Source organism: Salmo salar, chromosome 18 (assembly GCF_965601325.2).
Source record: "Salmo salar chromosome 18, fSalSal1, whole genome shotgun sequence".
Classification (NCBI taxonomy): Eukaryota; Metazoa; Chordata; class Actinopteri; order Salmoniformes; family Salmonidae; genus Salmo; species Salmo salar.
In genome coordinates, this window is record NC_138308.1 from 21,565,923 (window position 1) to 21,592,609 (window position 26,687).

A 26,687-nucleotide genomic window follows, 5' to 3' on the forward strand; every position below is an offset into this window, starting at 1 on the left:
CCTATATCCCTGAACTCCCCAGAGGATGTGCCTGGACCCTTACCTGTATCGTACTGTTCAGCCTTAAAACCTTTCTCAGCACCCAGTATGTAATCCCCCCCCCCCCCCCCCCCCATTCACCCAAGAAAACTAGGGCACTGTAAAAACATTATAATTTACATCCTCTAAAAGAACATGTCTCATAAATTGTCTACACGCTACAGAAAAAACGATCCTTCATGGCCTTATGAAGACGTCTCCCTCTAGCCTCCACCTAACGGAGCGATGGCCAACAAAAGCCTGCGTTGTAAGGGCCTTTCCTGAAGAGTCCTTGTCACATGCAGGTTAGCGTTTTTCATCATGAATCTTGTTCTGGAGGCTTTCGTGGTCACCAGCTAGCGTAAAATCTGATTTTAAACCTAACCTGAAAAAAGCAGCAACAAAAAAAATCCATACATTTTTACACTATAGCCAATTTTCCCTTCGCAGCTGGCCTATCTAAGGAGAAATTCCTCAGTTTTGCCTCCAGGACAAGATTCATGACAATAAACGTCAACACCGCGCCAAACCTCTGTGATTATCGTTGCTTTTTAGCAGAGTGTCCAGGCCTGCCAATACTGCTGTTCCATAAATGAATTTGGCCCTTCGTCAACAAATGACCTAACACGCAGAGCTGTGTATGTGTCAGATCCAATTCCAACCCACAGGCTTTTGTAGTGCCATGGCAGGTTGACTTAATTATAAATCATCAATCATAATAAAATAATCACATCTATATTATTTTAAATAAAATATCTCAAACATTTTCAAGATACTGAGTTGTCACATGCTGTCATGTTTGATTGGGCCCGGTGTATTTCTTATCAATGGATAATAATTAATCATGACTAGTCAGTGAAAGCTTTCCTGGAAGAGGAAACACCAGCTCCACCAATCAAACACATATAACTGATCAACAATTATCTCTGGATGAGTCCAGAGCTTGAGACATACAGTAGACCTGCATGAGTATTTGTATGAACATGGAATCCAATTTGTAACACACTTTACAACACAGTATAAATACTGTATACACTAATGTTATTGACTACCTCTACATTCAGACAGACGTGTATACTACATCCAGACGCCATAGATACCCCCACTCCAATTTAAAATATAATTAAACTGATAGAATTACAGAAAAACAAGACACTAGACATTGGTCAATATCTACAGTGCATCTTCTTGAGTCATACAGAACTTCTAATAGGTAAAGTGTATTTCTCACAAGACTGCAGACAGTATTTGGCACCAAGGCTCTTATTTTCCCTCCCCCTGATCCAGTCCACTCCTGTCCCAGACTCGTCATATAGATCGAAAGTCTGCGGGGGCCAGAGGTGCTGACGGAGCCCAGATGCTCCCAGTCTGTCTGGGGGACTGGGGAGACTGGTGCCAGGGGGTCCTGGAGCCTCTGAAGTGCGCCCCTTCGTCAACAGAACAAGGCTAGACCTGCACTTTCTAAGACACTCTGGTTCCCACTCTCTAAAAACTAGGCTGTAGTCATAGGTTAATAATACGTGAAGGAATACACACACTCAGTCACACTCAGCCCATGTCTCTCCCTGCAGTGCATACAGCACCACACACGTTCACAAGTTCACACGGACACTCACACACAAACACAAGTCTGAGTGTTCTGGACTATATGCTACCTTTTGGAGATTCCCTTATGGACATTTTTTTGTGATCTTATGTGAAGTTAATGATAACATGAAACTACACGTGAAAACATTTGAGCCCATGTGACAACATGATCTCCTGTGAAATAAATGTGACAACATGGGGATGCAACATTTCAGCATGTGATACACTATATATACAAAAGTATGTGGACACCCCTTCAAATTAGTGGATTTGGCTATTTCAGCCACACCCGTTGCTGGCAGCACACAGCCATGTAATCTCCATAGACATACATTGGCAGTAGAATAGCCTTATTGAAGAAGTCAGTGATTTTCAACGTGGCACCGTCATTGGATGCCACCTTTCCAACAACTCAGTTCGTAAAATTCTGGCCCTGCTAGAGCTGCCCCGGTCAACTGTAAGTGCTGTTATTGTGAAGTGGCAAAAGTTTAGGAGCAACAACGGCTCAGCCGCGAAGTGGTAGGTCACGCAAGCTCACAGATCGGAACAACCGAGTGCTGAAGCGCGTAAAAATTGTCTGTCCTCGGTCGCAATACTCATTACCGAGTTCCAAACTGCCTCTGCAAGCAACGTCCGCACAAGAACTGTTTGTCGGGAGTGTCATTAAATGGGTTTCAATGGCCGAGATCAGTGTGGAAGAACTTGACTGGCCTGCACAGAGCCCTGACCTCAACCCCATCGAACACCTTTGGGATGAATTGGAACTAGGTCTGCTGCGTATTACCACCACACCGGTGGTTACGAGTCATGAAGGCAGTCAAATTCCACGTGACCGTTTAGTCATGTAATTACGCTTCTCCAAGTTCTGATGATGCAGATGGTCATTAGTGGCCTACCAAACTTGCTAACTGCCTGGTACTCAGCACTCTATTGTCCCTCTAATCACTCTGACATCAATGCAAATGTTTCGAATATCTAATCAAACACTTCATGAGTGCCCAGGAGCTCATGTTGCGCAACATTTCTATAGGCTATGGAATTGCGCGAGAAAACAGAGTGATGGTCTCCACTAAAAAGAGGATCCCATCAGCTTTCTATAGACTAGGCCTACTATATTTATTTCTCAACTTTCATAATATTAAGTACATTGTTTATCTTTACAACAGGAGTATAGCCTACCTGGCTGGCATGACAGGAAAAGCGTCCTCCATTCGTTACTTAAGTACATAGATGACATGTATGTTTTCCGCTGCCTCGTATCGAGACAGGTGCATGATAATGGTCCATTCTAAATCAAAACAAATGTCACACATATATTATTTAGTATATGTAAAGACAAGATTAAATCAAGAATAGTCTGATGGGTGACAATAGTAGCCTATCACTTGTGAATGATGTATTATTACTTGTGAATAATGTCCAGCTTAAGAAACTGCTTTTTTTCCCTTCGACTTTTTCAAATCATAGTGGCACACCTCATGTAGTCTAGCCCATGGGCCTATAGGTTTTGATAAGGTTTGTATCACAACTAAAGTGGCCAAATAACTACTTAAAATTAAGGACATTAATCCACTTTATAACGGGTGTAGAGCCTAACTGACATACATAAGCAGCATGTGAGGTTCAAGTTTGGGGAAGATAACTTTCACCATAAAATGCACCTTTATAATAAAAGCATTACATGAGTAATCACATTTGCGGTCACTTTTGATAATGGTGTTTTCCAGCTAATGCAACATTTGCGATTATAGCCTACTGCCATGTGTGTATTGCTGCGCTTATAATGTGAAGAAATAGCCTAACAGTTTGTCAACATTTTAAGCTAAACGTTCAGATAGGTTGTCAGCCACATTGTGCAAAAAAGTGTTTTTTTGATGCTAGTGGCTGTATTAACTTGGGATCTATTGCATCCCACAACTGTCCCAGACTATGTTTGGAATATTTATTTACTGCAGAGAATAGAATAGATAGACCTTTGTACTATGGTGATAATAGATTTACATAGGCTAGTGCTTTTGCTGTTCGTTAGGCCTACTCATCTTGTTGGCTGACAAAAAGTAAATGTGGACAGCTCTTCCAATATCTTCGATATGCACCTCAAAATTGGATAAGGACGCATGCAGTTGTTTCCCTGATGTGTCTGTCTTCACTTGTAGCCTGTGAGAAAGACCCGATCATGTGATGGAGAGCCAGGTGAGTGAGAGGCGCTTCGGGCCGCAAAAGGCATGCATTTTTTTAGGGTGCATTATCGACACAAATGGGATGCTGCTGTGAAATTCGAGCAATTATCAAGTGCTTGTCAAATTGTGAATGAGAGACTATTGAAATGTGTACAGCCTGCGCAAAAAAAACAAAGCAGAGCTCATGCCTTTTAAGCAACTATTTTAAAATCATCATCAGAGTCTCATCATGCAGCCTTACAATCTATTAAAAATCAAAACAAAACATAGTCCAAAGTTTGTAGAACAACTAAAGTTACATTAATAACTCTAAATTAACTTTATAGGGGGTACCTATGTCTTTGTTAACCGCTCAACACAGAATAGAATGTGCAAATCGTTTGGAGAAAATGTTTATATTTTATTCAGCTTTGTTCAATTGTTTTCTTCATACTATAAAATAATATAGAATAATGCCACGGAATACTAAGCAAATCTTGTCTGCTAAATGAACTAGTGTAGCCCACAGCCATTTGATATAGCCACTTCAGGAGCTAACATATTTCTTCTGAAATAGACTACATTTTCTTCATATCATGCTTCTTTAGACTTGTCTAAAATAAATAATGGATTTATTGTGAATGTGTAGGCTATACAACATAGATATATTAGACTTTTTAAAATGTAGATGTTACAAAGGTCTGCATCAGTGGCTTGTAGGCTGTGGAAGCCAGGACATGCTAAATGTGTTTATGTTAATTAACGGTCAAATACCGTGAGAACGGCAGTTATTTGCTTCACAATCACCGGCTGACGAAATTTCGTGACCGCCACAGCCCTAATTGTAACACCGACTGCGAACCAGGCCTAATCGCCCAACCTTACTAATGCTCTTGCGGCTGAAAGGAAGCATGTCACCACAGCAATGTTCCAACATCTAATGGAAAGCCTTCCCAGAAGAGTGGAGGCTGTTATAGCAGCAAAGGCGGACCAACTCCATTTTAATATCCATGATTTTGGAATGAGATGTTCGACGAGCAGGTGTCCATATACTACACGTGACAATATTTGAGTGTTTTCACATGTGAAACTGCAATTCCACGTGAGTTAGGTTTTCACATGAAAGTTTTTCACATGTAAATCTGCAATTCACATGAGAGGTAAAAACCTTTTATCCTACTCACATGTGAACAGGTTGTGAGCTCAACATTTCATACATGTGAACATATGGTTTCACATGAGAACAACTGACCTCACATGTGTCTCTTGTTTTCACATGAACATTTCAGCACAACATGTGAAAACAGCTATTTCACATAATATGTGAAAATGCGAAAATCACATTTTCACATGTGAAATAGCTGTTTTCACAAACAAGAGACACGTGAGGTCAGTTGTTCTCATGAAACTTTTGTAAGGGAAGTAAGTAAATGGTACGGGTGTTTTAAGGTAAGTGGTACACTGTTAAGCTAAAATAGTGTAAATATCTTTATTCAACATGATCACTTAGTGCTGACTTTTCAATATGATCCGACCTGGGACTTGAACTCACAACCTCTGGATTTAAGGTATGCTGATCTTTCTGCTGCGCCACAAAGTATGTAGCGCTCACTGAAGTCCCCTACAGATTCAATACCTATAATACATATCTGCCCTTAGCAACAGGTTGCCCTCTGCACTGCAATTTCAGTTATCAGCTAATCTAACTATTCTCCCATCATTGCTTTAATTTACTTATTTCAGTAATGTGAGGGTTTTCTGTAAAGTTGTCTAATGTTGGTGGGGCATATTGTTTTGTTTTAATGTTACTCCTGAATCACTATGATAAATATAATTGTTTTTCTTGAGTGTATTTTTTAACAAAGCTGAGATTTACTTTAACAGTGTACAGTGTAGGAATACAGATGAAGAGGGCATCACCTGTGAAATCTCGTGAAATATCATCACATGTTAAGTGTTCCAAAACCACATGATTTCACATGCGAAGTAAAACTTTACATGTGCAAAACATGGACATTTTCACATGTGAAATCATGTGGTTGTTCCGTAAGGGTTAACATTATGTGTGACATTGCAGATGATACAATGTGCCCACTGCCAAACTCAGACCACATCTGCATGGCCTTGCCCCAGCCTAGCTACGTCCGCAGTGTATTAGACTGCTGTAGCAGCAGCTGTGGAAGCTGGTCTGGCTGCATGGTGCCTTGGTGTCAGGGCCTCAGAGAAGCATTATGACAGAGGGGGAGGGAACATGATAGGGCAGTGGAGCCCAGTATAATATCGGTCTGTTGGTCAATGCTTATCTGCATGTGTAATACTCTGGAATCACAAAGGCATTATACTGCCTCTTGCTGGGTGCTGGGTTCTAGTTCTACTAACATGTTGAGGCACTAGAATACACAACCAAACGATATGTGTAAGCCTACATTACCGTATAAAATGAGGCTGCTGGACTGATGTACATATTGCATGATAGGTAAGCAGAGAAGGACTTTAATAGAAATTGCCGACGTGAGTTGTGACTGCACTGGTATGTGATGGATTAGTATAGGGAGTAACTATGGTCGACTGTGTGAGGTTGGAGCACAGAGTGTCTGTATTTGATGTGGGGGCAGACAATTACTGTGTTATGAGGAGGGATGGCAGGATATGAGATGGGAAGTAGGGAGTTACATTAGAGACAGCATATAACTTATGAAATGGAAATGGTGCGAAATATTGTTACAGAAGCCAAAATACATCTTAACAGTATCAGCAATGATTAATTCAGCCTGACTTGGTCACATCCTTGTAATAACGATGTGAATGCCACCGACCCTTTCCTCGGTCCTCCAGAAGCTCTTTTGAGTGTGTGTGTGTGTGCACGTGTGTGTGTGAGGGCGTTAATAAATGTTGAATCAAACGCTGCACGAGACACCCACACTCCTTAAGGGTTGCCCATTAGCGGTGTGTGGGTGTATGGGGAGTTTATCAGTGTCTGGGTGATTTATGAAGTCAGACTCAATATCATCCACTTTACCCCCACACACATGCCTGCACACACGCACACACACACACACAAGCAAATATTAGGACAAAATGTGCGGTTTCACAGAGATTAACAGATCGGATAATAAAATACTAGTCTCAAACGCTTTTAATGGTGTCCATAATTCCATTATAATTCCATTGAATCACATGGCTAGGATGATACTAAAACAGAGTACTAGCACATGCATGATACTAATAAGTTATCAAAGTGCATACTGCATTTTTCTCTGATCCCTGAACTGTATCGGCCAAACTACTCACACATCTGCTAATCTGTCAGCCTGTCTCTCTGACTAAATACATAGAACGTATCGTTTACCTTTTACTCCCCTCTGTTGTGTGGTGTAGCCTGTTACATAGACTTGACTTAGCCACAAGCAAAGAGGGCGCTTACAGTGCACTTCAGAGTGTGCTCCTTTTAAATATGATCCCCTGGTGGCTGTGTCACAGCAGCCTTGGTTACGGGCTGACTGTAGCCTGTAGCCACCACAGGCATCATTAGTCCTGTGTGAAACCACACACTGAAACTCATTCTTCATCTGCCGGTCTACAGCCTTCTGCCTGCCTGCTTCAACATCGAGGCTGGAATTGTGCTCTGATGGCAGAGTGCTGTAAGTGAGTCCAACAGTACGGCAGAGATGCATTCAAAGCTACTTCAAAATGTACTACAGTTCAGTAGACATTGATTAATCAGTAAAAGTCAGTGAGATACTGGTTTTCAAAAATAGAAAAGCAGAAATGATATTATGCATAGACTAAAATGACTGTCAATCTAATCCTCACAGAAAAATGTCCATGCACTCTTTACCAGGCTGCTTTCATATACCTCGCTGTCAGGAAAAATATATAATTTATCTCAATGGCATCAAATTGGAAATTGATCCCATTGTTCAACTGAAGAATTGAAAGCTGAATTTGTATGCCTGTTTCCCGTTCTACACTGCCCTCTAATGGAAATCATCATTTTTACAAGAAAGAAGCTCTAATATTATTCTCTGAATGGTGCTTCAAATTTCAGCCATATTTGAGATGGCTAACTGAACACAATAACATCTATTGCAAACTCTATCTCCAGTTTGTTCCGGTATAACTACAACATTTCAAATAATTGGTTATGCAAGATGAAGCTTTTGAAACAAATGTATTTATGAAAAATAAAAATAAATTTCAACACTGTCGTTGTAGGTGAATCTTAAATAAAGAAAAACTAATGAATCACAAACAATTTCAAGCCTTTTTCCTGGATGTTGAACAAAGCATTCGCTTGGCAGGAAATACAATAACCAATGAAAAGGTACAAAGAGTGATTTAGCATAGGGAGGAAAACGATTCAAGTGACATATTTTTGGGGAAATAATTATTTAGAGAAACCATTCCAACAATAACTGGCAACCCAAACTGGCACCCATGGGAACATATGTTTGTAATTCCTAATGTTCAATGTTAAAGTTATTTTAGTGCCTTCTAATTTCAGACCAACATTAACTATACAGTATGATTAGTAGAACATAAGAGCAGTAGTATTGGCATAAACATAGTTGTTCTTTATGGGTGTGATTGTCTTATCTTGTCCCGCTGCAGTATAGTTAGAATCTATTTCACTGTGCTGCCGGAATGCAGAAAGCGTTGTTACCGCCGTTCTAAAACTGAGGGCCCACTAGGGGGGGTAGACTGAGGCCTCTAAACTAACCCCCCGAACACCGCCACTCCCTTAAACCTCCACTTTATTCTTTCACATGAATTCAATTAGAACACAGACTGGACAGTCGGACAAAGCAGAACAGAAGCAGATATAAAATGAAAACATGAAAGCTCTCCCTTGGGTTATAGACAGCATTTTCTAAATAAGGCACAGCTGACACACATTTCAATTGTGAAGCCGCCCCATGTGCACATGTCACGCAACTATGCACAGGTTTCCTCAGCTGTGGTTCATTGTTGACATCGCATCTCGCTTCCTGTTGTATTTCACAAAGCAGGATAAAGGAGTTAGCTTGCTTACGGTGATAAACAGTCAGAAATAACAGTTGGTGTTCTCTCATATAACACAAAGAAAGCTGTTTCAGGAAGTACAGTGGTTTCAGAATGGTTATAGAAGTTGTCTGGATAACACGTCAACCCTGCTTTGTAAAATATAATCCCACACTGGTCTTACTATATCACTTCATTGTGCTTCAGTCTTCCTCTTTGACCTTCTCGTGGGTGAGCAGCCATTGTTTGAGATGGTTACCTTTGCCGCCCATGTACATCCCACTCTGACCACTGCTGGAGATGACGCGGTGGCAGGGGATGAGAAGAGGCACCTGAGGTGGAGAGATGAATAAAATTGCATGTTTTGGCAATATTGGGGGTACAATTGGTTGAACAAGCCTCTCCTTATGTTTCACACCACTAGTTATGAAGATAATATATCCACGTCATAACAATGTTTAGTCAAGTGACGTGACAATTCAGGGACTGCATTCTCATGTTGACACAGACAGACACTGTGAATGTAGCATAATTGTTGATGCTTTGATAACACAGAACCACTGAAGCATCCCTGATTTGCTATATATGAAAACATGAATCTACATCATTTTCCCTTCATTTGATCATGTAAAAAAGCCACGTCAAAAGTGTCTGGTTTGATCCTGAACGGATCCACATTGAACGTGAACTCTCCGTCTTTGGTTATAAATGATTTTTGACTCTTTAATAGTATAAAGCAAAGCAGCAATCAAAAATTAATGGGCAAAAACACCAGCAGGATGAATATTCAATGGAGAGGGTGTCAACATTAAGATCTGATAACCCTGTGATCATTAAAAAGAGGAAGTCGATGGTGCGTTTACTCTTGTTGCAGATGACTGCCAGGGGGTCTGGAGTTCTTTGTAAACTAAATGACTGGTGAAGGATAAAACAAGCGAGATTACACAAGTTCATTCATTGTGGAATCCCAACAAGAATAGTGGCAATAGGGCGGGAACTTTATAACAGTTGTTTGCATTTTCAAACGTTAGCCTAGCTTACATCGAGTTGCTCTTACTCCGCCTGTATATTGCCTGCATATTATCTGGATTTTGCTGTCATGATCAAATATTAAAAGCATGTTATTAGTAATTACATATTAGCTGGCATAGCCCTGTAATTTAACTAGATTTCACTAGTTCAGGGTTGGTTGTCACGGTTTGATGGCTGTACCTTCAGCCCTTCTCTTACTGTAGGAAATCCTATGTGTTTTAAATCGATCATTAAAACCACTCTTATGTCAACAGCAATAAAACTTTCAGACCCCAGATTAACCTTACTGACAGAGGGAAGCTTCAACGCTATGTGGATCGATACTGGGTTCCCCAGGTTTGAAGAGCAGTCTAGGTAGGGTACTCTCAAGGCCTTTGGATATCAGCCTCTTCACTCGGGGAAAGAACACTAAAGCTTATCAATACTCAAATCCTGGTAAAGAAGTGCCACAGAGAGGCAAAAATCAATACTTTGCAGAGCTTTTCACAGCTGAAGCCCAAGTGTATCAGCAGTACTGACAAGTAATTGACATTGAGAGGATCTGATTCTAGATCATGAGCCAAAAGGCTAGACTCTTTATTGTTTAACTGGAAGGTATTACTCTAGAATGTAATCGTGAGTAAGAGTACTTTTAGTGCATATTACAGAGTGACATAACACATAATATTGTACTTATTTTTCCATACATTTAGACTTTAAAACATACATTGGTTACTTTGTAAAAACACAATGTGTGTGTCTTCACAAAACTACTATTACTACGACTGCTGTGCAGTGCCTCCAACACATGCCCACAGCTAGCCGATTAAACTCAACTCCACGATTTACGATGGAGTTGACTGGCGACTAGTGTGGGCCGACTGGAGCTCCGATGTCACATAAAATGAACGACATTGTTCTGTGTAATTGCGGCTATTCTTTGGGTGTTGAAATCAGTAGTTTTTGATTAAAAAAAGTTATCTTATGTGAAGTCGGAGCACCAGTCGGCCTACACTAGTCTCCGCCCAACTCCATCGCAAATTGTGGAGTTTAGTTTAGTCGACTAGCCCACAGCACTACATGGGCAGAGCTAAACGGGCTTTGATCAAAGGTTCTGATCAAAAGCAGACACAGCGTTTTCCCTCCAGCTTTTCATTTTGTACAGACTGAATAAAATCACCAGTAAAAAAGATAGAGGATATGACTGGTTTCCTACAAGAGCCATACATTTGAACATAGCCTTTACAATAATGCATGATTGAGTTAAATTATTATTTTGAATAAATCATATATATTTTTTAATGTAACCTTTATTTAACTAGGCAAGTCCGTTAAGAACAAAAATAACAAATTCTTATTTACAATGACGGCCTACACCGGCCAAACGACGCTGGGCCAATTGTGAGCCGCCCCATGGGACTCCCAATCACGGCCGGATGCTAAAGCTGTCTGTGCCTTACTGAAGTTGTAACAGGTATGTACTTGTACTTCATACCCATGCACTTGATACCCACTACTAAAAGAGGTATACCTTTGGTAAAACTAAAGCCAACTGTGGTGTCCTGACTACGTATGGCTAATCTCAGAGGAGTGTACGTGTCAATCAAAGAGAGCCCAACTGACCGGGTTCCTCCTCATGGCCCCTCCCACAGCTCTCACGGCCCTGGGGTTTCCTGCCATCTCAGCCAGCCGCTTATACGACACCGTCTCTCCCACCTTCACGTCCCGCACAAGAGTCTGCAGAACCCGGCTGGTGAAGGCATCTGCAAGATAAAAGAGAAAGAGAGAAAAATAGAGGGAGTGAGTCGGAGGCATAAAGGTAGAGACTGACGCCTAATCAGTCACAGTGCAGTAAAATAAAGTGATTTTCCTGTATTTTATATACAGAATATTTCACACTATGATGTTGGAATAATACAGTGAAATTGTGAAAATTATAATAATGCCCTTTTAGCTGATTGAAAAGAACACCTGAAATTTCAGCCTGTTTTGGTGACATCACCAAGCAGTAAATTAGTTAAAACTGCAATATGGTAGTGAGTACAGCCCAGTCCATCACTGGGGCCAAGCTTCCTGCCATCCAGGACATCTATACCAGGTGGTGTCAGAGGAAGGCCCTAAAATGTGTCAAAAAGACTCCATCCACCCTAGTCATAGACTGTTCTCTCTGCTACCGCACGGCAAGCGGTACCGGAGCGCCATGTCTGTGTCCAAAAGACTTCTTAACAGCGTCTATCCACAAGCCATGTGACTCCTGAACAGCTAATCAAATGGCTACCCAGACTATTTGCATCGCCCCTCCCTTTTAAGCTGCTGGTACTCTCTGTTTATTATCTATGCATAGTCACTTTACCTCTACCTACACGTACATATTACCTCAATTCCCTCGACTAACCTGTGGCCCCGCACATTGACTCTGTTCCGATACCCCTTATATATAGCCTCACTACTGTTATTTTATTTTTGCTCTTAATTTTTGTATTTTTTTTCTACTTGATTTATTTATTTTTTACTTCAGTTTATTTTAGTAAATACTTTCTTAACACTTATTTTTCTTAAAATAAGTGTTGTTGGTTAAGGGCTTGTAGGTACACAAGTCACTGTAAGGTCTACGCATGTTGTATTCCACACATGTGACAAATAAAATGTGGTTTTATGCAACTTTTTGGGTGACCTGACCAAATTCAACCAGAAATGTGATTTACAGATCTGTCATTCTCAATGAAAGCAAGTCTAAGCAGTAGATCTGTTCCATGTGCTCAATGTCTATGCTTCCTGTGCTTAAGTTTTGTTTTTGTGTCTTTTACTTTCAGTTTTGTACACCAGCTTCAAACAGCTAAAATTACTTTATTTTGGGGTATGGAAAAAAATACTTCAGAGGTTTAGATGGTACAATGATTCTCTACACTATTTTTGCTTGTTTTGTAACAAACTGAATTATGCAAACTAATAGATTTTAGCAACCAGCAAATGGCAGAGCGATTTCTGAATGGTGCATCTTTAATAGACAGCTAAGAAAGAGCTTTCCAAACCTCTCTGCCAATAACAGCTACAATAGAGAAAGAGTTTTACATGAAGGAAATTATTTCTGAAGAAGGACAATCTAGGTTATATTAGATAAGGTCACAGCTACAATTATAAGGTCGCTCTTCCATTTAAAAGGATTAAGAGAGGCCAAATAGACACCAAATCTGTTCTAATTTTTGGAATAAAAATAATTTGAATGTTGCACACCATTTGTGGCAGTGGGATGACTTCGAGGTTAATAAGACTAATTTGTCCTTTTAATTGCTTTCTATTGAGAGTAGATTCATTATATCAGGCTCTCTTAAATGGTGGAATTCAGAAATTATTTGCAGTTTAAGAAGCCACATTAACAGCTTTGATTTCATTAACGCTTTAGCGGTAGCATTATCTTTAGCTGTACTACCAGACTACTCTGATTACTTACAGTAGAAATGCAATATATTCAAATCTGATCTATTTTTACTCTGAACATTGACTAGCTATGTACAATTGAACCGTACCTTTGTAAAGTGAAATAGTGAACAGCTTAAGCTTGTTGGTCTTTTAATTCATGCATCCTACACAGTCAATTAGCCATCTAGCATTCCATCTCATTCTGGTCTAAGAGAGCACATGACAAGTGATCTACAGTATGTGAAATCACTCTAAATTGGCATTGTGTGAAAACATGTAACCCCCCAGTATCTCTTCTACAGAGCGAACATCCTTCACTCCCTAGGCTCTCACCTTATAGTCACTCTCCGCTACACAAAGCCACGCCAACAAGGCAATTTGCCTAAACTGGGGGGAATAAGTGTAACACCTGAAGGGGATATATTTGATTGATGCGTACCCATGTGAGTTCTTTGTCTTCAACGAGGCCCGTAGGTACTGTTTAATAATTTTTCAGGTAATAATCACGCTGTCAACGAGCTGATGGGTTCTTACGAAGGCAGACTTCATGTAAAGAGGAGAGAGGAAGCTTTATCCTCAATTTTTAAATAGATTACTCTTGCTTGTAAATTATGGATTCGCGTGCATGGCGTGTGTGTTACATATTGATACCGCTGTGACTCTGGTGGCTAAACAGCACTACTTCCTGACTACAGATACAAATCAGTGTTTATGTACACATTATCGACAAACAACTAATCAATGTCAAATTGACAGACTACATCATGACCAAGGCTATGTTAACTTGCACTATATGTCTTAAGTGAGTCTACCCCCCAGTTTCTTGGTCAAACAAGAAAAGGTTTATACTGGTTCCACAGACATAAACCTACACATCTAGAGGTTAAACAACTCCGGCCTCAACAGTGTTGGAGAGAGAGTTTCATGAGGGTCACCTCAGGTGACCAGCAATGATTTGAGAGCGGTCCCTTAGCCCCATACTTCATAAAGGGCTTAATATGGTGTGTCTGGGGTCAAGACCCTGTTTAGATAGGGTCACACCGATGTCAATTGTTTAAATAAAAGTTGAGGGGCACCACTTACACCTTTACAGACTTCCCATAATGATGTCACAGGTCATTACCTACCATAAGCACAGGTGACAGGGACATTGGAGAGGCCAGATTGGCTGGGACTAAAATCGATGGGTAGGAATGGATTAAATGATTTTAAATCTATTGACGTAATTGTTCTTTTTAGATGTAATACTGTACATAAAATAATAAATCCAGTAGTTTATTAGCCGTTCATAATGTTGTGTAGGTGGCTGTGTGGAACATTTGCACACTACATGAGCCTAGCTAACTAACAATGAGATTTGGAGAGATCATTTTCCAGTTGCTACCCAACCCTCTGTAGTTGTGAGAATAAAGTATAATAGTGGAAATGCGGCCCCCTCATTATCCTTTGTGTCTAATGGCAGGGAGGAGAGAATTTGGCTCCTAGTCAAAGTGTCTCCTGAGTCTTAGGGGATCCATACTTTTGAAGGCTGACGGGGTGTTCATGATTCTCTGATTATTCGATATTCTGAAAACGTTCATTTCCCTAATTCCTCTCCACATCACAGGGGCGGGTCCTGGAGAGTCTCATCTCGCACTGCGCTGTGCACAGAGGGAGGTTCAGACTCCTGCAGGAACCCAGTCATATGGGCTTTGAAGAGCGCCCTTCCCCCCTCCCCACACGTTCCCCGTGCCGCTTACCCAGACTAAGATCCTCTCGTCTTTTACATATGGATGTATAATTAATGAAAGAATATGCATCATTCTGAGAACCTGTGGTGTCTGTGTTTGAGGAGACACACTCACTTTCTCCATCTCTTCTCGACCAACCAAAGTTTGTGTGTGATGTGGTACATGACAGCGAGTGAAGGAAAACAAGTTCCACATCTTGTTTCATGTCACCTCAACCGGGTTGCTACTTTACGCAAAGAAGCTTAATATTAAAAGTGGTTCCATTTTATACGAACAGAGCAAATGAATGTGACAACATTGAAAAAGTAGAGGCAATGATTCCTATGTGAAGCTGTAAGTTCTGTGACATTCAGCTTTTCTCACCCCAAAAAAACAAAGCCTTTATGTTGGACATGAATTGTTCTAATTACTCTATGCATTTCATTAATCTCCTGGAGGGCACTTAACAGGTTAGTATAACTAGCAATTCATTCAAACTGTAAACACATCCTCATAACCAGAAGAAAATGTAAAAATTCTGATGATCATCAAAAATATAGAAAGTGCATTTTCTTCCCTCAATAGACAAATACTCATGCTGCCTGCATTTAACATGTCTTCACTGACAACCGTTACAGCTATTGGACCACTGAGAGCAATTCACTCCTAGGCTACCATCTATTTACCCAACCTCAGAACAACAGAGATGTGTGTGTGTGTGTGGGGGGGGGGGGGGTTAACAGAGCACAATCATTTATTCAGATCAGGTACTAATGAAGAATTCCATCTATCCAGAAATTTAATTAAAACCCCAAAGACTTCAGATGAGATGCGATTTGAAAGAGCCCGGGGCGGGTACACAAGCACTTGGTGGTGGAGGGAATCACGCTGGAAGTTGATATCGTAATTGCTCCTGATGTATTTCTGCATTGCCTTTGCGGGAGCGTGGGACTCGTTGCAGTGTACAGAGTCTCAATGGAGTACCTACTCATTGAAAATGCCATCACTCAAGCACTGTGTGGATCTGCATGAAATTAGACTGCAACTAAAACCTAATAGCAGGGGAAGAGTAGCACGGTTGTTGAGTACATGCAATGGAGTGGATTTGAGTGCTGTCATATTTTTTGGGTGTAGGTGCGCTTTATTTCCTCCTAAATTAAACCTCTTTGGAAAATTATCAGCTTCAATACAATAAGCATTCAGACTTGAAAGTATAACTGACTTAGATTTAAATTTTCTTGGTAATGATTTTCGCCTCCAAAGTGTATCATTTTAACAATTATGACATTATGACACTCATTTATTCTTGCAGAAAATGCTCTAATAATTGCCTACCTATCTTCGGTGAAATGTACTGCTGCCTATAAACTATGAAATCACAGCGATTTCTTGAAAGCACACTAACTGTCCATTGTGAAGGCTCTCTTGTCTCCTGCTGTGGGTGACTGGTCAAGCCAACAATGCCCTCATTGAAACTTTACTAACATTCACATGTTCTCATTAAAAAAAGCTTCCTGTCTGAACATGTCAAGAGTGGAATTTGATCAGTTTTCAAGAATGTGCCAAGAATCATGGGAACAGCGGCCAAGACTAACACGCATGGTAAGGGCTGCCACAGATTACTGAACCAAGTTACAGCTCCGGGTTCTGTTCTCTCTCTCTGCCATAAAATACTTCATTATAACACAGTGAGCCAGAGAGTGTAAGTGAGGTAACTGACAATTAAGAGTGAAAGCCTGATTCCAGTCATGGCTCTGAAAAAGTATTTATCCATGGCGACAGACCTCCATGCAGGGTGGGGTGGTGAAAGACTGGGAGTGGGAGCCTCCCCACGGCCCACGGCTCGCTGAAGTAGGCCCGAAGCCATTCCACGCAGTGCTGCAACTCTGGGCCCATTTCCTCTTGGCTATTGCTAGCAGTGACCACACAGCTTAGGGAGGCGTCGTCACTTCTGTGAGAGATATGAAAAGCAAAAACAAAGAAGATTAATAAGAGACCATTCTCGGTTAGACAGTATCATAGCATAGCATGTCATCTGTGTAATAAAAGTCCTGAATGAAAGGGCATGAATGATAGAGTAATGACAAAAGTGTTTCATTGTATGCAAACTGACAGAGGTTGTTGATGTGAAGGAAACAGCTGAATAGTTTGGCATTACATCAAAAGCTAAGTATTTCATGCAACAGTGTTATTGCATGTCAGTTGTCGAAAATAACAGGATTTACAATTATTCTTATGGCAGCAAGGCTCTAAAACTAGTTTAGTCCCAGTAAAAAAAAGGCAACATATCAATATAAAGGGGTGCCTACAAGCAACAGACAAAACTTGGACTTGCATCTGGGAAAGCACTTTGCCTATGGTTGAGCTAGCATCACTTAACGAAGATGAGGTTGCTCTGTGATGCTGACCAGCCTCTAGGTCCGTGCAAGTGGACTGACCCATATTGGACATGTAAAGACCCTACTGGGATAGCCATTTCTTAACATGTGCATTTCGGTAAAGTAGACCCCAAGCTGTGTTGCAGCTCAACACCGCCAATTCCATTAACTGGTGTACGGACGTGTAAATAAATAATGACACCATTTAAGTGCCTTTTTGGAAGATTGGTTTATCCTGTATAGTATTAATAATACACATTTAGTTTGTTAAACACAAAGAGCATATTTTTTTGAACCCACAATACGTAAGTCAACATGGTGTACTTTTTAACACTGCTGCAGGAAACAGTTTGTGCAAAAAAAAAAAAAAAAAAAAAAAAAAAACAATTTCAACATTCTTGGCTGAGGTTTACTAGGTAGTGTGTTATGGTGCAGTTCAGTTTTCAGAAAGCAGCATAGCCTAGGTGTTTGTGGTTGTAATGAAACTCTCAGGGGCGCTATTTTACAGTAGGTGTGAACACTGTAAAAGGTGTAAATACTCATATCAAAATACACCAAACCACAGTTGAGTTTATAGTCAAGTGCTGACAACTCAGACACCTAGCCCAAGCCGAAACCCAGTCAAACAATGGCTCTGGCTCATAGCAATCTCTTTCGGCATGGGTGAGCGCCCAGCCAGCCCCTACTTTTCATTGTCTCTCCCTCACCCCCTTCTCCCCCTCCCCAATCGCCGCTCCCTCCTTCTCTCCTCATTTCTCCCTTCTCTGAATTTCTCTATTCCCTCTCCAGATCCCCCCCATCCCCATCCCTCTCTTTCTCTCAGTGAGGATGTTCCAGCCACTGCACACTGACAGCTCAGGGATATTGTTTGTGGAAATGTTCCTGTTGGACCCGCAGGCCTTACAATCTACTGGACAGAGGCTAGAGCACCTTTGCTTAAGGCATGGGACCTTTAACCTCCACTCACACTTTAGACCTGTCACTATGGCTGTTATCCCACAGGTCTCTGCTATAGACCCTCACAATGAGGGTGTATGAGTGATCCTACATTGAAATTTACATTTAGTACAAGTCAATATAATACAGTCAGCAAACATACATGTTATTGTGTAAATGTTACAAAGTTAGTTTAGCTGAAGACATATTGAGAGAGGCTGGGCGTTTGTACTCTATCGTCATATGCAATTTGTAAACTCAGATTAAGCACGAGAGCATCTCTTTCACCAGAAAAAAAGCAAATCATTTATTTTTTAGAAACTTTATGAGAGGAAGATTAGAAACCATGACCTTGAAATGTGAGATCAGAGATATCCAATCAATGTCTTCAATGTTCTTCCAATTACAATAACACTCTCCCAGGAGAAATACTTGTGTCTTGAGATAAACAAAAAGAAAGCCAAATTGCATACAGCTTTTGTATACCGACCAACCCACAAATGAAGTGTTCAATTCCTGAAGGCCCTTTAGAAATCGCACAATTTTAATGTTACTTTTCCATAGTTTAGAACGGAATATTTTTTACATCCTGTGACCTGTGTTTTCCATCGGTTATTCGTTTCCAGGGTTTCCGTCAGAGGACAACATATTTCCCTTGATAGTGGATTGTGAGTTGAAAGAATTTCTAATATTGTGCTCCTGTCACAATCGATTTGCAATTACCATAAATCATTGCTGTGCAGTGTGAGAGTCGTTTAGCACTCTACCTATTTTATTTGAGCTAATACAAATAATGAATTGAGCATGTATATAGTTATTAGGATGGCTATTTAATTTACCCTAGGATGAACGTTAAAAAAATAAATCAGGGAGCGATACCGCATCAACAGAAATATTGTTGCCATGTTTTGTCAAAACTTGTTATAGGTCTTCTACAGTATGACTTATGCCATCTACTGCACAGTGTGTATCAGGGACATACTTTGGTGGGAGTATCTACCGTCATTAAAAGGAATTGCTTTCATCTAATTGTCGACATTGTTGTCAGAGTATTTTAGAAGGAGGAAAAACCTTCAGCTTTCATTCCTCCATCCTGTGAAGTGTGATCTTGCTCATCCTGTCTCGATTGGCAGCCACGTTTGGCACCACTTACCAGAGTTCTCCTTCACCAATCATGGCTAACATGGCGGGCCAGAGGATGAAACAGAAAAGGGCAAGACCGGTCCATATTTTCCTTAGCCTTACAGTAGCAGATACTTAACTCTTGAGATGTTAGGACTCGATAGAGCATGAAAACAGCCTGAAATGACTATCTAAAATAGGAAGATCTTGATAGGCTTCAAGGCAAAGGGTGTGTTACAATTGTATGCCACTTGCTCAATGAAGCTTACTCAAGCAGTTGAAATTCCGCTGGTAGCCCACTACAGTATCTAGCTACAATAGCCACAGAGACAGTGAGGTACTTCAAGCTGGCTGTAGCACACGGCTTAGTAACCATGGACTCTAAGTAGACACACATTACCAGTGGCTTATTTCTTACTCTATCATCCATATACAACCCACTCAGCAATATGTATCTACATGGGACTAGTGAGCAGTTTTAAATAGTGTTTTCAGGCTCTAGTCTCCAGTGTCTTCCAAGGAGATTCTAATTACCAGAGTGGTACAGTAACAAGGCAGTGAGGGAGTAAATGTATTAAGGATCCCCTGGAATGAGGACCTCTGGAGCCACAACTGTCTATCCTGGGCTGAGAGAGAGGGACAGTGACCCTGCATGGATAGCCTCTGTCGAAATTTGACCATGTCAAGCACAAAGGCATTATGGGAATCCAGTGTCACCAAGTCCTAATTGCCGTCTGTGTTCAGAGCAAATGACTGCCTTGTTCCTCTGATTAGTGAGGAGGGTAATCTTCACCTGTGTATGCCAGCCCTGCTGAGGGCCCTTGAGTGTTAGCGCTTCGTCTTCTGTAATTTATTTTTAAATCAGTGCCCGTTCCCAGGAGTTTTGAGTGTTTTGTTGTGAACCGCTTACCATGATCCCCACCACCGCCCCCCTCACCCCTAAATCCTTGACTAAATCCTTGTTTGGTGCCGCAGTAAGATAAGCAAGAACAACACTTGGCCATAATTGACTCGTACTTCTCTTCAAGATGTCAGAACACAACCATCTTCCTGCCTCAGTACACCATACACTGTTAAATAGCACAAATGTAGAATACGTTCAGTCTCAAAAACAAGCCACATGGCATCATGCTACCATCAAAAGTTTTCAGATAATAATACAACATTCTGATCTAGAACGCTTTAAAAAAATACTGACTCCCTGGGTGAAATAAATCCAATATGAATCCAAACCGGCCTAACTTGAGATCTCTGCTCCCATTTTCACACAGATCTCAAGTTAGGATTCAGCCCTGGGTGAATCTACATTCACAAATGAATGGCTGTATTGGGTTGTTTACAGGTAGTGTGTCAACACAGGTGTTGGTTTCCACAGGAAATGACACAGGCAGCCTGATTGGGGAAAGAGTCCCAGGAGACAGAGCTATAGGCACAGAGCACAGATGGGTCCAAGGGCCACGGGGAACTGCACCTTAATGAACCTGCAGCTGAGCACTAGGCCAGATAAACAAAATACATCTACAGTACCTAAGGCCATTATAAAATCTAAATGCAAAATGATGACATAGTTTAACCAGCGTTTCCCAAACTCGGTCCTCGGGACCCCAAGGGGTGGAAGTTTTGTTTTTTGCCCTAACACTACACAGCTGATTCAAAAGCTTGATGATTAGTTGATTATTTAAATCAGCTGTGTAGCGCTAGGGCAAAAACCAAAACATGCACCCCTTGAGGTCCCGAGGACCGAGTTTGGGAACTAGTGTTAGTAGTGTGTTAAAACTGCTGTGACAGCTGGGGTATTAGACAGAATATAGCAGGCATGCTTAGACAGTTTGACAGTGAAAATTGAGGGAGAACAGTTACGAATCAAACACTCGGCCTCATGTGGTCAATGACAATGGAGAGTATAGGTTATACTAACTGGGGCTAAATAGACTAAAACACTGACAATATCCATTCCTCTTGTGTGTAACACAGTCTTCCTCTCTTATGCCTTACTATAACAAGTATGGTGAGCACATTCGTACAAAATACTAATTACTCGTGTACTGTAAGGTTTTCTTGTCTCTTTCTCCTCTCAATGGGTATTTCTTTTACAAGCAGGCCTGATGCTGAACAAAAGCATTTAAAAATCAGTGATTGCTTTCATCCATTTTAATTACATTCAGAAATGGCATTTCTGCCACATAATACACCCCTATTGTTTCAGAATTATCTGGCTCGGAAAGGAAAATCAAATTTTTTTGATGATATTCCCGAGTTATATTGCCTCTTGAAATTGAAATATGCTGTTGAAATATAAAATCTAGACAGCCTTTCCTGCTGATATACCACAAGCTCCTTGGTTTTTTGCAGAGTGCTGCTATTATTATGCATATCCAGGTAGAAAGTTAATTAACCCAAAGCTTAAGCTAATTATGGTAGCAGAATGCTATCAACCAAATGCTTTCAGTCAGACAGCTGTCCAGAATTTCATTTGCTAATCATTTGTCTTTTGGAAGAGCATATGGTAGATTTCCCTGCTATCAGAGGCAACACAAACAGATGAAAACAATTAACTAAAAACAATGTGCACTGTTGAAAAATCAGACAAAGATTTATACAGCTTTGTGAGAGAGGAAAAAAAGCTGGATTTATGGCATAGGGAAGTATAATGACAATTTTGGTTTGAGCCACTTAGGATTTCCGGCGCATCACATGATCCATGTGTGATGGGAATTCAGATGCACAAATATATTGTTTATATCTATATGCAAATGAGACCGAGTGTTCATTGTTTATCCGTGTACTATTAATGAGAATATCTATGGAACCATACGCGGGCCGGCTGACAGTATTTCTAACAGTTTCTGTTAGAGCACCACATTTTCTGTTTGTCCTACTGTATGTTTTTTTTTTGTTAAAGCAGGAATATATCACTTTAATACTTTACCTTTGAATTAAATCAATTATTGTATGCATTATTTTTGTTACAAAATTGCAGCATACTGGTAGCTGTTAAAGAATGATTGATATCAGTATCGCCTTGCAACATTATCAGGCAATAAAGACTACTCAAGAACTAATGCAACATGTCACACACAGGCATCTGCACTACATTTCTATTGAGGACCTCACAAGCTAAATTGCTTTTTCCAGCTCTCCCACATCTCAGTAAGGTTGACAGAAAAATTGATCAAAGCATTGTAAAATAATATGCCCACAAAATGTCTTGGGGCCAAAAGTCCAGCCTTTTTCCATTTTTCACCCTAATAAAAAAAGTAGTTTGTGTTTTTCCTCTGTATAACATGTCTCTGTTTGGGGTGAGAAGCATCATATTTCAGATAATAGTAATCTCCTGTAAACAAAATGTGTATCATTTTTCAGTGAACAATGTTATGGCCATGTTAAAAAGGCAATGCTGGTTAACAGTGTGTTGGGTGGCTTAGTCCCCAACAGGGGTTGTTGAGATATAATGAATTTGTACATCTGACGCTGCCTTCAGGGCTGTCGTTAGACTGGTGGAGGTTTATTTCAGCAAATGTTGCCTAGCCATATCAGTTAGGAAGCAAAAGGGGCTTGAGACGTTTCTATTAGAAAAGCTGACGGTCATGGTGTGTAAGCAATGCTTCAAGTGCATTTGTGTAACTATAATGTCATTTATCAATCACACTTTTTCAATATGGCAAATGCTTTGTTACCACTGCTGTTGTTTTGCACTGAACAATGCTACCCTAGGCTTCAACCAAGCACACATCATTGGCTGCCAACTGTTCTAGTGCAAAACACTCCTGGACCAAAACCAAAAAATGATACACTTTTTGGAGAATTATAAATCTTGAGGAAGACTGGCTTAGGCAATTGGATTCTTGTTGCTTTGTTTTGCCATTTTGATGCTAATTGTATAGGCTACTTTACAATGAAGTTGTTGCTGACATACTCAGATAATTGATCAATGCCAGTATCTAACTGATCGTGATAACATTCAAACATTATCCAAATTAAATCCTTACTTGTTCTTACATTTGGGAAGATACATTGCAGCCTAATAGAAACTACTCTGATGACCGACATAGCAAATTATATTAAACGCAGCATCTACTGATGCAAATCATTAAATTCATTTGCATATTCTCACTGAACCTGAACACACAAATTAAACCACATCCAGAACGAGGGGCAGAAAAGGTGCTTGTGCATGGTTACAGGACAAATTCGATAATCACATTCCATATTATTAATTTCTACACTTCTGCTGATTAAAAAGTAGAATGTTTTTACTGCTTGATGAATTTTAGGGGATGGGAGACAGCTAGGTAGCAGACATATTGCTTTAAAATATACTAGAGCATTAATGTTTCCATAAATTACAGTTTTCCATACATTACTAAAAGGGTGACTCCCTTTTTGGTGAATGTGAAAAAGCTTTAATTTCCCAAACCAATCAAGTTGATCAAATTTGAATCTGTGATACAGGGATATTTAATTTCCATCTAATCAAAACCAATTTGAAATGTAGGGCATGGACCTGAAAATTGGAATTTCTTGAAAATGAAAGAGTACATACTTATTTATGAAGATTTTAATCAGTTCCAATCATTCAAGATTGCAAATAGTCAATATTATTGAGCAATGATTGCTCTGAAATCCCACTGTACCTGTTTGAGGAGTGTAAAATGGTTTTCTAGAACTGACCAATATCAGTTCTAACTAGGAAGCAAAATACATACCGGTATACAGTACAGAAAAGGCCATGTTCCCTATGCCCTTAGCGGAGCCTAGCCTTCCACTCTAATACTCACCCCTGTTGGTAATAAACAGTTCGATTTCAGAAGATCTCAAATATACTGCAGGAATAATGTGCCATCAGAAATCAAATTTCAAGCTCAACTGTATTCTAGTGCCCCTCATATTTCTAGTGTCTCCTATATTTTGCCCAACTTTCTTTGGGATATTTCTTTGGGGATCAACAAAAATGCCCCTGCTTCCAATGAGGAATAGGGAGCACTCGATCACACGGGTGGATGCTGTCTGCCTGTAAATTGCACACCTTTGTTTAGAATGTCGGTGGCTGTACAGTACAGTACCTTACTGCAGGTGGAACATCCATTAGGATCTGGATGGTGTGCACACCATTTTCACATCCGCTGACTTGGATCTTTCCCAGGGGACTTTGCAACGAGATGGTCCTCTGTCTGCACTGACTCGGACTCTTCATGTCATTGCCCTGGTAGGGAAACATATGCAATGTTGTATTCATGTAGGTGGCTAAATTTCAGAATTTTTCACACATTCTATATTGAAGGAATTGTTGAAAAGCAAGCAAGCCACGTAAGAGTCAAATGTTAATGATTTGTACACCTACCCTTGAAACAATGTCATGATGTGACATGATCCTTACATTAAAATCCTGTATTTCTTTGTTTATGGAGAAGGAAAAAAAAACGATCTGCCCATCTAACCAATAAATCGCTCGTTTTTTCCCCCGCATTTCTTTTCTATATATCATATAAATGAGAAAAACAATGCAGTATGTTCCCTTGTCTGGTGAGGGATTCCCTAGATAGCTCAACATTATTTTCAATCCATCATTTTTGGTTGATGGCCGGGATGTTTTCCTAGCATTAAATGTGTTCCTTAGGGTGCAACTCCAAGGGGATTCCGGTTTCCAGCCCTTAACAACAGTGAAAACGTGCAGCTTTTCTGACGACTGAGATGGATTTTGGCAATAACCAGACAGCACTTTATTTTTACTTTGAGGGAAGGAGAGATGATTGACTATGTTATATTGCGACTTTTTGAGGTATGGGGGTTATAATACATAAAGGTCACATTGATTCCAAGAAATCTCTATTTTCTATACAGGCCTGCACATCAGTTATAAAGTCTAGAAATAACAATGGGTTTACATTTCCCCATTATCATCATGCACTTGTTAAAGTAAACAGGAGGTACAGACAAAAACACAACCATGATACAATAATTTGTTGCTGTCATAATAATTTAAGTGATTTAGATCTGTTTAACTGGACCTATAGTTCAATTCCCTTCCTCTCTATCTACAGTAACCACATAATAGCTTCCAGGAAAAAGGAGAGCTCGTAAACTCCTCCCTAACTATTCCAGCAACTCCCAGGTTGGGGGGAGGGGAGAGGGGGGTGGGGGGAAGGGGTGGAGGAGAGAGGGTGGTGGGGGGAAGGGGTGGGGTGGGCTATGAACTAAGACAATCAAGCTGCAATGTTGCAGAGCAGCGCCTACAATGGCAAACCAAGCAATAAAACAGCTTTGACACTGGGGTACTTTACACATATGACACACGTACACTATTTTAATCCTAAACAAACTAGATAAGGGTATCGTAACCAAAAAATGCAAACGATAAGGAGGAGTATAGAGTTCAGCTGTTTGATGTGCTGATTAGGCCTAATAGACATTTTATACATTTGGTGCAAATAACCGTGTATGCATTTAAGTATAGCTTACAGTATACTATGTTTATTTAGCCTATTTGTACACATAATGAACAGACAAAGCGATACAACTATTCTAACAGTCTGTCAGTGGTCAGCGAGACGTGATATAGATGGCCTCGCGAGACTAAATAATGCGCAAACTACTCATGAATTCGCGCGCATACTGCCCCAAACCAGAACATGACCCTAACCATTTTAAATCTCAACGTCAATGTGATAGGGAAGTCACAAGGACCATGCAGATATTAGCGAGTAAATGAGGCGCGCAGCACACGTTGATATCTTCTAACAACAAAAACATTTGCAAACATGTATGGCATGTGTTGGTGTAGTAATATTGACAGTAGCCTAATATTGTCAGGAAAATAACAAACAAGAACGTAGCCTACAACTTTATATAATGCCCAACTGCTTCCAAATACTTGCCTGCTCCATGTAACAATGTGTAGTTGTTTCTTTTCCTGGTTTCTTCCACAACGTGTATGAGGCAGCCAATCAAAAGAGGCAAACGGCTGCATCTACTTTATCTTTACTCCGTATCTGGACAGACATGCTTCCCCCTATGCCCCACAGCAAATAATGCAGCTATACTTATAAAGTCACACATGCACTATAGTATTCAGTTAATATACCATTTGTCATCCTTATGAAGGCTGTATGCCTAATCAAACTTTTAAAAGCAGGTAGGAAAAAATATAGTTAAACAAATCTCACCCACTAGAATACTTCAATGACAATATTTGTAACACCCACAACTTTCCTGGTGCTTCTTTGATCCACTCATAAATCATGTATCTTCATGAGCTTGCAGCAGCTAGGTAGCCTACTCTCTACACTTTCTCTGTACTACATTTCCATGCAAGTTTCCAATTGAGCTTCTGTGGGTGGCAAGCCAGG

At 40.4% G+C, this 26,687-nt stretch overlaps 1 protein-coding gene across 3 annotated transcripts; it reads right to left on the reverse strand.

Moving 5' to 3' along the window:
• Positions 1-7,916: 7,916 nt before the first annotated feature.
• mgmt (O-6-methylguanine-DNA methyltransferase) lies at positions 7,917-26,418 on the reverse strand. 3 transcript variants are annotated; one of them, XM_014154462.3, is made up of 6 exons: positions 26,217-26,418; positions 24,405-24,544; positions 16,690-16,856; positions 11,400-11,539; positions 8,950-9,097; positions 7,917-8,752 (listed from the first exon to the last, which is right to left on the reverse strand). In XM_014154462.3, the coding sequence occupies exons 1-5, from the start codon at positions 26,223-26,225 to the stop codon at positions 8,969-8,971; spliced, it is 585 nt and encodes a 194-aa protein (XP_014009937.2). In that variant the 5' UTR covers positions 26,226-26,418; the 3' UTR covers positions 7,917-8,752; positions 8,950-8,968.
• Positions 26,419-26,687: the final 269 nt, after the last annotated feature.